The 13425-nt window shown below is 42.8% G+C and overlaps 1 protein-coding gene across 1 annotated transcript in view; it reads left to right on the forward strand.

Moving 5' to 3' along the window:
- Nucleotides 1–13425, forward strand: part of LOC134360080 (hemicentin-1-like) — a 425813-nt gene that overhangs the window by 152024 nt on the left and 260364 nt on the right. The window contains exon 23 of the mRNA XM_063074161.1: nucleotides 12940–13067. Within this exon, the coding sequence (XP_062930231.1) occupies nucleotides 12940–13067 (128 nt within the window). The remainder of the gene's footprint in view (nucleotides 1–12939; nucleotides 13068–13425) is intronic.

Below are 13425 nucleotides of genomic sequence, written 5' to 3' on the forward strand. Positions count from 1 at the left end.
ACCAGCAACACATACAACATGAACTGCAGAACCCAATCCACAAACTGTGCCGATCAAACCTTGCCCAAGACTGAAGACTCCGGCACCATCCTCCGGAAGCAGTTAGTGCGCGGGAGAGGGAGACTGATCAACTGAATGCGTAGAGCTAACCGTCAATACTTGCATGTGGATTTAACATTCATGGCCAGAGATGGCTTGGACATTGTGAATAGAATGGGGAAAAGCAATTGTGTTTTAGATTTTTCAAGCTCCGAACAGTTCCTTATCTCTGATTTAAACGGGTGATTAAGGGGTGAGTGAACATTGAAATATACATAGATGCTGGGGATCTTGAAATAACAAGGGAATGACTGAAAAAAACTCAGGCAGCATCCATGGAAAGAGAAGCAGATCAGAGACCCATCATCAGAAAAGTGATTAAGAGGGTGTTTAAAGTCTTACAAGGTATTAAAGGAAGGGTAGGGTATTCAGAGTGGAACTCTGCACTGATTGATGGATCTATGATTCGATGGCACAAGAACAAGAATCAACTTAGGGAAACACACAAAATGCTGGATGAACTCAGCAAGTCAGGAAGCATCTATGGAGAAAAGTAAACAGTCAGGACTGATGAAGGGTGTCAGCCCGAAACATCAACTGTTTACTCCTCTCCATGGGTGCTGCCTGGCTTGCCGGGTTCCTCCAGCATTTTGTGTGTGTTTCTCAAGGTTTCCAGCATCTGCAAAATCTCTTGTGTCTATGAAATTCGGGAGCTTCTCCTTACACAAGTGAGGAGAAATTCAGAATTCTATTGTGCCTTCAGCAATTGATATTAAGTCATGTATTAATATTAAGTTTGAAGTTGATTGATTTAGGTTAATGAAATATATTTAGGACATACAGCGAATAAGCAGATAATACAAATTTACCAGTTGACTGAACGGTGAAACAGTCTCACACGTCAAATATCAACTCTTGCTCCTATATTCCTATTATTTCTGTAGACAGAAATAAAAATAAAAGTCTGAAATAAAATCAGGAAATGCTAGAAATGCTCAAAAGGTCAGTCAGCATTTGCAGAAAGTAGAATAGTAAACATTTCAGGTCCAGGACCAGTGTTGGACCTCCTACTCGAGAGAAGCCCCAGTGACCTCTTTGCTGAGTACTTGCATTCAGTCCGTGTGAGTAGTCCTGAGTATCCATAAAGTCATAGAAAAGTACATCACAGAAACAGGCCCTTCGGCCCATCTAATCCATGCTGAGCCACTAAAACTGCCTAACCCCCATCGACCTGCACTGGGACCGTAGCCCCCCATTTCCTACCGTTGATGTACCTATCCAAACTTCTCTTATCCAGTTGCCTGCCACTTTAATTCATCGTCTGTCCCACTTGTCCTCCAGCACTGTTGCAAGCAGCCCCTACACGGTAGGGACACACACGCACACACACACACACACACACACACAAAATAAATCAGGTTTATTATCTCTGAGATATGTCATTAAATTTGTTGTTTTGCTGCAGTAATGCAGTGCAATATATAAGCTATACAATAGGTTACAATAAGAATGTGTATACATAAATAATAAAGACTTTATAGCCTGCAAGACTCAAGATTGACTCTCCACCTTTAGGTAGATCTCACTCTGCTGCCTGACCGAACTGCCTATCCCTGTCTGTTTGGTTCCCTTTTTCTTTTTCTAGTCAAATAATATGGCTTGCAACATATGTTCTTTCAGCCTTGCCATCTACCACCTGTTATATGGACAAAGAGGCAGAATGTGTTTGTAACCGTCTCCATTAACCCACTTGGACTTGTCCTACTAGAAAATTGTTCTTTCTGTTCTCATCATTCCACATTCTCCTTTTGCTTCTGAAAAGTAAACTCGTTTTCTTTTCTCTCTCTTTCCCAGTCCCAAAGAAGGGCGCCGGACTTGAAACGATAACCAATTCTCCTCCCGCAGGTGCTAGCTGATCTGCTGAGTGTTCTCAGCATTTTCCATCTTTGTTTCTATACTGCTCTCTATTTCCCACTGTTAATGTGTGACAGAAGAGAGCTCTCAGAGTCTACATATGGATATAATGTCGATTTGACATCTTAATACACACTCCTTGCAATTGTTTGTGCTTCTCAGGTAATTAGGTGGAAGGAAATGTCGCCACAATCAGCACCTATTTTTCCTAGTTCAGGGTTAGTCCTCCAAGGGGACCACAACCTTGTCGTTGGGTTTGGAGGCTTGTGTGCCTCAATGACGCAGAGAGCTGTGTTGGCTGGAGTCAGGGCCTTGTGCTTTGGCTCTTGATTGGGTCACCCATGCCAAACAGGTCAAAGGGTAGAGGTCAGACTAAGAGTGGTCCACCAGTCCTCCAGGTTCTGGGGCTCAGCTCAGGGCTAACAACCTTGACTGGTCAAAAGAAAAATTACTACGGAAACAGCAATGAAGAATCCTTCTACATCTGCATGCAGAGGTATGTAAGGACAGATGGAGGACATTCATTGCTGCCCTAAACGCCAGTAGCGTAACAGGCAGTAGGTAGGTGAGAAGGAATAATGTGCTGAAGGCTCAGGCTAAAACATTGTACAATTGATAGACCTTGATCCCACATTCAGAAATACAAGAGATTCTGCAGATGCAGGAAATCCGGAGTAACACACATGAAATGCTGGAGGGCGCCTATGGAAAACATTAAAGTGTCAACAATTACAAACAAGAGAACATCTGCAGATGCTGGAAATCCGAGCAACACACACAAAATTCTGGAGGAACTCAGCAGGCCAGGCAGCATCTATGGAAAAGAGTAAACAGTCGATGTTTCGAACCGAGAAGTCCTGCCAAAGGGTCTCGGCCCGAAACGCCGACTGTACTCTTTTCCGTAGATGCTGCCTGGCTCGCTGAGTTCCTCCAGCATTTTGTTTGTGTTGCTAAGAGTCAACAATTCTAGGCCTGAAACGTCAACTCTTTATTCCTCACCATAGAAGCTGCCTGGCCTGCTGAGTTCTCCAACATTTTGTGTGTGCTGCTCCCACATTCAGAGCAGTGCACTTCACTTCTGCTACCGTGGTAATTTCATTGACTTTCCAGCCTTCCTTTCCGCTCTCTGAGAAGTTTGAATTTTGAAATAGTGGGCACTTGGAGCTATGTCCGATGGTTGGTATTGTTTACGTGCAGCTGACTGAAATAGAAACTTTGCATCTGTGCATTACACAGTCTCCATCCAGACCAAACCCAATTAAAACAGCAGTAAAGTTACTCATATATTAATCTTACAGTGTTTACATTCTTATTTGGGTTTGAAGAGTTATTGCCAGGAAGTTTTGCGTTGTACTAAGCAGCTGCTTTTACTGCCCTTGGATGGAAAGCAAGCTGAAATTTGGAATTTCTGTGCATTCTGACAAATGAGAAGGAATGAGCCTATTTTCTGGTTATTGTCAGTTGTGGACAGCAAATTTGTTTGGTGAAGAATCCATCATTAGGCCAGGATTTTAACCTCTGGTTGGTGATTGATAAAAGGTTTTAAAAAATAACATAGGAGTTATAAATCCAAAGGTGTGTTCAAATCCTACGGTACTCCAACATGGACATTTAAATTAACTAAATAAAAAGTCCCTGTCAATAATGGCGGCAATGAAACTATTTTCAGTTCAGTATGCATTCGTTTCTCTAAAGTCCCTTGACGGAAGGTAATATCTATGCTGACCTGTAGCAATGTAATATTCTCTTATGAATGATGAGGGTCTTGGCCTGAAACAGTCTGTTTATTCCCTTCCATAGACGTTGCCTGACTATTGGAGTTACTGCAGCATTTTTGTGTGCGTTGCTGAAGTTTCCAGCATCTGAAGAATCTCTTGTGTTTACAATAAACTCTTCACTCTCTTTAAAGGAGGTGATGCTGGTCACTTAGATACTTAGAGATGGGAAATAAATACTGACTGCTTTATCTGCGCTGCATCTGGTGAATGGAATGTTAAGAGTGTAACATTACAGCACAGTATGGGCCCTTCGGCCCACGGTATTGTACTGACTTTTAGACAATAGGTGCAGGAGTAGACCATTCAGCCCTTCGAGCCAGCACCGCTATTCACTGTGATCATGGCTGATCATCCACTATCAGTATCCAGTTCCTGTCTTATCCCCACAACCTTTGATTCTGCTATCTTTAAGAGCTCTATCCATCTCTTTCTTGAAAGCATCCAGAGACTTGGCCTCCACAGCCTTCTGGGGCAGAGCATTCCATATATCCACCACTCTCTGGGTGAAAAAGTTTTTCCTCAACTCCGTTCTAAATGGCCTACCCCTAATACTGAAACTGTGGCCTCTGGTTCTGGACTCACCCATCAGTGGGAACATGCTTCCTGCCTGCAGCGTGTCCAATCCCTTAATAATCTTATATGTTTCAATCAGATCCCCTCTCAGCCTTCTAAATTCCAGAGTATACAAGCCCAGTCGCTCCAATCTTTCGACATATGACAGTCCCGCCATCCCGGGAATTAACCTTGTGAACCTACACTGCACTCCCTCAATAGCAAGAATGTCCTTCCTCAAATTTGGAGACCAAAACTGCACACAGTACTCCAGGTGTGGTCTCGCCAGGGCGCTGTACAGCTGCAGAAGGACCTCTTTGCTCTTATACTCAATTCCCCTTGTTATGAAGGCCAGCATGCCATTAGCTTTTTTTCACTGCCTGCTGTACTTACATGCTTGCTTTCAGTGACTGATGTACAAGAACACCTAGATCTCGTTGTGCTTCCCCTTTTCCTAACTTGACTCCATTTAGATAATAATCTGCCTTCCCGTTCTTACCACCAAAGTGGATAACCTCACATTTATCCACATTAAACTGCATCTGCCATGCATCTGCCCACTCACCCAGCCTGTCCAAGTCACCCTGCTTTCTCATAACATCCTCCTCACATTTCACACTGCCTCCCAGCTTTGTGTCATCGGCAAATCTACTCTACTCTTTTAACCTACTCTACGGCAATCTAACCCTTCCCTCCAACATAGCCCTTCATTTTTTGATCATCCATGTGCCTATCTAAGAGTTTCTTAAATGCCCCTAGTGTATCTTCCTCTACCGCTCCCACGAGCAGTGTGCTCCATGCACCCACCACTCTCTGTGTAAAAAACTTAGCTCTGACATCACCCCTATAACTTCCCTCATTGAACTTAAAATTATTGTTATTACTAAGGCTGGGAATCCAATTGTAACCGATCTCGGTCTGTCCTTCCTCTCCCGGGAGTGAAGTCTTTGGGGCTTCTGTTAACATTTCTGGATCTCTGGGTTTTTACAGGATGGGGTTACTAGCTCCATGTCCAACCCTCCCCCTTTCACAGTCAGGCCTGGGACTGTCTGTGGTGGAATTATCTTCTAATTATGCTCCTTTATATTAACCATTTCCATCCTGGGGAAAAAATTCTCTGGCAGTGCATGCAATCTATGCATCTTATCATCTTGTACACCTCTGTCAAGTCACCTTTAACTCTCCTTCACTCCAAAGAGAAAAATACGAGCTATTCTGCTATCTGCTAATTTTCTGGATCATAAAATTTCAACAAATCGAAAATTATTGCAATATGATTGACAGTGTATGGCACCATTAGTGTCTCTGCCTGTTCCTAGAAGGAAAAGTTAAATTAACCCTGCACACCATACCCTCAGTGTCCACTTTATTAGGTACAGGAGTGGAACCCATTGTGGGCTTCTGCTACTGTAGCCCATCCACTTTGAGATTTGATGCCTTGTGCATTCAGAGGTGCTGAGTTGTTGTCACCTTTCTGTCAGCTACCATTCTCTGTAAATTCTAGAGACTGGCTGTGCATAAAAATTCCAGGAGATCAGCACTTTCTGAGATAGTGAAACCACCCTGTCTAGCACCAACAATCATTCCTCGGTCAAAGTCATTTAGATCACATTTCTTCCCCATTCTGATGTTTGGTCTAAACAACAACTGAACCTCTTGACCATGTCTGCATGCTTTACTGAGTTGCTGCCACATGATTGGCTGATGAAATATTCGCATTAACGTGCAGGTGTACAGGAGTACCTAACAAAGTGGCCACTGAATGTACAATCTATGGGCAACATCTGCTTGGATAGACTTTATCTGTATCAGGGGAAGGCATTTTTCAGCTCATATTTACCCCCACAGTGCTAACTTCGCCTCCAATGCTGTTATGTAAATACTAGAAGGCGGAGCCTTCCTGTGGTCAAGGCAACCCCCCCCCCACCCAACCACCTCCCCCAGAGGTGCTTTGATCACTGGGTTAGCCATGCTCTTAGCCACTTGTTGCTGGTATGGATGGAAGGCTTTGAATGTCTCTAGCATTCTCAAGATTTAAATATACAGTGAAACTAAAAATATCAATCTCTAAAAATATTGTCAAATTAATTTCATCTTTAATTGTTTAAAGTGATCAATTAATGAACTTCAATGTGTATGGTCAGAAAGTAAAGCATGTCTCCAGCGCTGTGTAAGTGAAAAAAGGAGAGCTGAACCTGTGAAGTCTAACTGGGCAGATTTCCCATTGTAACTGCTAAGGAAGTACAGAAAGCTGGTGTTCTGCCACTAGGGCTATTTCAATGATTGATCTCATTGCTTGTTTTAAAAGGACAAGCAGTAGTGAGCTGTCAAAGATCCCGTTTCCTTCTTTCTGTAAATGGCTCACAAGCAATCCTTGTAAAACTACCTAATCCTCCCCCGTGCATGGCCTAACCCGTGATCAACTCTTAAAATTCCCTTGACTGAGACATACTGTGCAAGAGTTTTATGTATGCATAAAAAAATCCGTACAATGAAGATGCTTTCAAAAGTAATAGAATGATAAGTTTCTAATCATCAAAAATTTACTATAAAGAGTGGTGAACAGTAAAATACTAAATCAAATTAATATTTCCTGTAACTAATCTTTGCCTTTAAAAGTGTATCAATTCTAATAGGCACCCTGTCGTGCAATTTTATAAGAAATTCAGCTGGTAGGTTGTTCCAAGCATCTTGGAGAATGTGTCTGATGCACTATCAATTACTCCAAAAGACTGGAAGTAGAGTAAATACTGAAAGGCTTTTATTAACAGTAAAATGGATCCACGTCCATGCTGTATGTCTGTCCTGGATTGAGGGAGGAGCAGTGACACAATCGCCTTTATTCAGGGGTCTGTGGGAGGAGCCGCAGGAGCAGTCAGCAGAGGAGCGTGTCCAGACAGGTAACCCAGTTACAACCTATATACATGGTTTACCACAGTGCCACAGCTCTTCTGCAGACTTTTGCTGTCTCGCTTGCTTCTGTCTCTCCTTGTAATCCCAGACCACCTCAGTGATGTTGAGATCAGGGCTCTGTGGAGGCCATACTGTTTGAAACCATATAAAAACTCGAGGGTGCCTAAGACTTTTGCACAGTATTGTATTTAAGTAAACATAACTTTTAAGATTACTTTTACTGTGAAATGTAATGGACTGTATTGTGTCCTGTCATAGTAAGTTGATTTACAATTCTGTCATGTACACCAAGTAATGTACTAACTATCCTTATTGATTTACTCAGCACAGAGTAGGCCCGACTAGCTCTTTCAGCCCTGCAGCCCCAGCAACCCCCGACAACTCCGATTAACCCTAACCTAACCATGGGACAATTTACAATGACCAATTGGCCTAGCTGATGCACCTTTGTATGTGGGAGACAATTGGAGCACCCAGGGAAAACCCATGCATTCCACGGCTAAAGGAACTTCTTATAGACGGTGGCGGAATTGAACTCCAAACTCCAAACTCCAAACTCCGATACCTCAAGCTGGAAATCTTTATGCATGATGTTCAATTCAGTAAGTCCTTATGTGCTAACGCTTCAACATGTTTGTAATCCTAAAATGCCCAACCATCCCTGGAAGTGAAGTGCCCAAGCAGTCATTTTAATTAATATTTGTAAAAATTCCAAAAGCAAATCAAAATGTGGTAAACAATGGGGAAGAGAAATAATAGGGGTTGTGCATGTTGTAGCGTGGATGAAATCACTGGAGAGACAGAGTCACTGGTAGATACAAAACAGCTTCTTGATTTGACTCAACAAGCAGGCATCATACGGACGGAGACACTTTCGGTAGAAAGGTCTGCTAGCCCAATGTGGGATTGATATTTATATGCTAAACACAAAGGCAATCGCTACTTAAAAAGTTATAGACAATGCATAGACAATACTTTTTATTGAAGCTACATACAAAATATCACACCACCTAACTCCATCCTTTCCTTCCGATGCCAACATGTCTGGGTTGGTATCCACAGCCTTTAGGAATGCAATAAATCCACAATGTATTTATTTGGCATTTTACGTGCTAACATAGAAGACAATTAACATTTATAATGTATAGATGATACTGTCTTCAAAACTACAGCATCTGGTCAAACTACGGTGCCAGAAGCATCTGATATTCACACCTTTTTAGGAAGCTCATTGTTGTGGACTCAATCCACAGTACTTGATCAAATAGTCAAATAGAAATCTGGTGGCCAAAGTCATTTAAGTGTAAACAAATCATCTACCCAAAAAACTCACTCTAACAGTGTAAACCGTTTTCTAGCCTTACTTTCAAGCACCTCACACAAAATGCTGGAGTAACTCGGCAGTTCAGTTATTGAGGGGAATAAACAGCAGATGTTTTGGGAGTCCAGGTGAGAGGCCTTGACTTGAAATGTTGACTGTTTGTTTCTCTCCATAGATGCTGCCTGACTTGCTGAGTTCCTCCAGCATCTTTTGTGTGTTGCTCAGGATTTGTACAAAATCTTTTCTGTTTACTTTTGAACACATCTGCTTGTCTTGTTAAGCTTCTTGTTACATGGATCATTGTTTGAGATGGTGAAGCTCAGTGATTGCCTGATGGAGGCAAATAAAAGAAACAGCTAAATGTTTTATTAATGACACTTTTCTGCTGAACGATCGCCACAAGCAATTGACTGTAACTTCCCTGCTGGAGTTGAACTTTTGAACCACCTGTGCGACCTGGCAGTGGCGACTGAAGTCTCGAAGATGCAGGATGGCTGTGGCAAGGTGTGTGCGAGTCCAATCGAAGTGGTGGCTTCCGGACCGGAGAGTGGGGAATGAGCCAATGTTTGGCCATTCCTGGAGCGAACTTGGAAGCAATTTGATTTGGCAGGATCGAGGCGATGCAGAGTCGAGGTGGCAGGATCTGGGCCCGGGCCTGAGAGCGAGGAAAGCCCCGAGGTTTGATTGATTTAAGTGCCAAGTCGAATTGGGAAAGTAGAGTACGGACCGAATTGAGGTGGCAGGGCACAGGCCCAAGAGCGTATCTAGGCAGCAGGATCTGGCTCTGAGAGCAAGGTCTGGACGATTTAAGCACTGGACCAGATTGAAAAGGACAGGGGCCGGAGGCGAGGCATGGGCTGGTTCAAATCATTGCTCCACAGTTTACTCGTCTCCACGCTGAACTTCATTTTGTGGGTACTTGGGTGCCCAGTGAACTCAGAGTGGAAACCATAAACACTTCTATGAATGAGATTGGTAATGGTTGACTGTGTGACCAGGTGGGTAGTTGTGAGGTGCTTCCATCAATTCCACAGCATCCTTATGTTCTTCTGACATGGCTTCCAAGTTCTTGATGCTGGAAGTTCCCCTCCACTTTCAGCTGGCATAGATCAGAAAGGCCCCAGGGTTGGTAGGGATCTTGCGTTTCTTCACAGTGGCTTTGAGCAACCTCTTGGATTATTTCCTCTTCAGGAGAAAAATTCTGACGATCAAAATAGCACGTATCTAATGAAGGGTCCGAAACATTTACTCCCCTCCGTAGATACTGTTTGCTTGCTGAGTTCCTCGAGCATGTGCTCAAGACTTCCAGCATCTGCAGAATCCCTTGTATTTATGGTATCTGAGATCCTGGTAATACAAACAAGAGATTGTTCCAGTGTAACTTTACAGGCTATTTATGTTACCAGTTTAGTCACTAGAATAACAGAACATAAATGCATGCCCTCCTGCTGACACCCTGGCCAGTGGAAAGAGACCTTGTTTAATTTAAGTGATTTATTGTCCTGAAAGTCTGTTACAAAAATTCAAGTTTCTTTTTCATGACTAAGCTGTCGCAATGTGCGCTGGCGATATTGGAACCCAAGTGCAGAGGAAAATCGAACTCTGAAGTAGAGGTGGTGATGAAGGTTTATTCATAATAATTCCAAAAGAACATCAGTGGCTTAATGGATTGACAACGCGAGAAGTAACATTCTCAAAACTAGCACCCTGCTATTAGCGCTAATCAGACTTCCACTTAAGTAATACAAGTAACACAGAACCCCCACGTCTATCAAAATAAACTTAACAAATCTAAACGGAAAGCACCAGGACATTGTATTACAAAGAGCAAGTCACTCAAGAAAAAACACAGGGAACTTTAAATGGTTAATAACTTTCATTAAACAACAATTAATTAATTCAGGTGCTCCAAGAACCTGGAAGCCCAGTGCTCTCCGGCACCCCACACAGGCCTGAAGAGCTCATTACACTAAGCAATTAATCTCTACTAGAATTTATACTCAGCAGCATGCATTCTGTTAAGGGCCCCAAGCAGGAGGGTGCTTTCTGCTCTCATGCCAGCATCTTTAACGACACCTTCTATCCCTTTGTCATAAGACTTTTGAAGGATCCTCTTACACACTAAAGATAAACTTTTGATTTCTCAGTGTACTTTATTTTGACCCTGGCACTTCATTTGTCTAACTGCACTGCACAGTCTGGATGACATGCAAAGTTTTTTTTTCCCCAATGTATCTTGGTACATATGACAACAATAAACTAACTAACCCGATTACCAGATGTTTCTGCATCCTTCACAAGACAATGCCTGGAACTGGAATAGAAGCAAGGAGTCTTTGATGCTGAGGAAGAAGTGGTGCTCCCAGGCACCATGTGGTCTTGTTTGCCACATGCACTCTGACTTCTCAGGGTCTTGTGAATAACAAATGCTAAGCTGTGCCGGATTCTGCACATGCTGTGTGCTAGTTCTCAGATGCGACTTCATTGGACACGTGTCTGACTGTACACTCAGTGGCCACTTTATTACATAGCTTCCCCACTCTGATGTTTTGTCTGAACAACAACTGAACCTCTTGACCATGTCTGCGTGCTTCTATGCACGGAGTTGCTGCCATATGGTTAGCTGTTTAGATATTTGATTAATGAGCAGGTGTACAGGCACACCTAATAAGGGTAGGCACTGAGCCATATTTACAATTGTATAGAAATTACTGCTGTTGAAATGCCCACCAGCCCTGTCATTGGACAGAACAAAGGCTCCCTCACCATCTGTCAATACAGCTGTGGCTGAACCTGTTGCTGCCTGCAAAAGTTGTCAGGTGTCTATTTACCGAACTCTAATGCTTGTTTCCTTCACTGAATAAATCAAATAAAAAGTACTATATCAAAGAACATTCCTTTACAAAGCAGGATATTTAGTTGCTTTGTGCTCTGACTTCAGCTGAACTTTTGTTCTCAGATTTGTAAGACTTCCAGATAATGATGAGGTTTGAATGCACTTGCATTTCTTGTTCAAAAAGTTGCAGTTTACCTGCAAATGGAAACTTGTTCTCTTTGCTGCTTTCATAGTTGATGACCTGCCCGCTTTCATTTTTTGTTCATGCTTGTAGATTGGATGTGGAAATGACAGAGAGGTAGGGTGGGATTGGCGGTCTTAGGTAGGGACAGAGAATGGAGTTGGTGGAAGATATGGTTGACACTGTATGAAAAGAGGATGCACTCATGGATTCTTGTGCTGGTGAAGATAATGGGCTGTAGTGCTGACTTCCCCATCACAGGTTCTCAGGTCTGTTATAGCACACAATAACTCTACATTAAAGTGCGTGCAGTGCACCCTAGGGCCCTGAGACACAAACTCAGAGGAAACAACTTGCAAGCTTAACAAATTTGTTCTCTCTATGGACCAATTTCGCAATACGTTTCCATGCAAATAGAGGCAGGTTAGTTTGCCAAATGGACCATCCGAGATAGGGACATCTCTCGCTTCAGTCTGGCTTTATTCGAATTTTGGTCTGAAAATGAATATTGTGGTAACTTAATACTGTGTAACTCTACTCATGCCTGTATAATTCCAGCACGATTTTATTTTATATCCGATGTACAAAGTGGTATGTTTTGTAACTTCAAAATATTAAATTAATTCAAAGAGAGTCATGGGAGTCCAAAATATGGGTCTGGTTTTGCCTACTTCAAGTGAGGCGTGTACATATCACGTGGTAACATGATGATGTATGCGATGAGCATATTTTTACACTTAGCTCATTATGAACTATTTAAATGAACAAGAGTGCTTAATCAACCATACATACACACAGGTTGAAGAAGTTCGGTATGGGCCCCCAAATTCTAAGAACTTTCTACAGGGGCACAATTGAGAGCATCCTGACTGGCTGCATCACTGCCTGGCATGGGAACTGTACTCCCTTAATTGCAGGACTCTGCAGAGAGTGGTGCGGACAGCCCAGCGCATCTGTAGTTGTGAACTTCCCATGATACGGGACGTTCACAAAGACGGGTGTGAAAAAAGGGCAGGAAGGATCACTGGGGACCCCAGTCACCCCAACCACAATCTATTCCAGCCGCTACCATCCGGGAAACGGTACCGCAGCATAAAAGCCAGGACCAACAGGCTCCGGGACAGTTTCTTCCACCAGGCCATCAGACTGATTAACTCACGCTGACTTGAGTGTATTTCTATGTTGCATTGACTGTTCTATTTATTATAAATTACTATGATTGCACATGGCACATTTAGATAGAGACATAAGGTAAAGATTTTTACTCATGTATGTGAACGATATAAGAAATAAAGTCAATTCAATTCAATATATATGTATACAAGATTACTAAAATATTGTTGAAATATTAAATACACAACACAAAGCACTTATCTCATGAATTGCCTGTGTTCTATCCTTCCAGGTACACAGTCTTGCCATCGGGGTCACTCAGGATCTGGGATGCCAGGGTGTCTGACAGTGGTCTGTACCGATGCTCTGCTATCAACAGAGTTGGAAATGCCTCACTGACATTGCAACTCGTTATTCATGGTGAGCGTTACTTATCCCAGCCTACTTTACTTCCCCTTCATTTTCCTGCCTCCCTGAAGGTGTGGGTTTGTGTTTGGTCTTCGCTTCCATGGGTGTGTGAGTGCCTGCCTACAAACTACAGCCACTGTGCCCATCACTTCTTGCTGCCTGGTCCAAATTATTCTTCCTGCTTGAGTTGAGGCGATTTATCATAGATTTTTTGGGAGTTTGGCAAATTGTAAAAGGAGCAACAAATGCTGGAGGAATTCAGCAGGTCAGGCAGCTTCTATGGAAATGAATACCGGGCGATGTTTTGGGCCAAGACGTTTCTTCAGGACCGAGGAGGAAAGGGGAAGATGCCAGAATAAAATGGCGTTGG

The sequence above is a fragment of the Mobula hypostoma genome, chromosome 21 (assembly GCF_963921235.1).
Source record: "Mobula hypostoma chromosome 21, sMobHyp1.1, whole genome shotgun sequence".
Lineage (NCBI taxonomy): Eukaryota > Metazoa > Chordata > Chondrichthyes > Myliobatiformes > Myliobatidae > Mobula > Mobula hypostoma.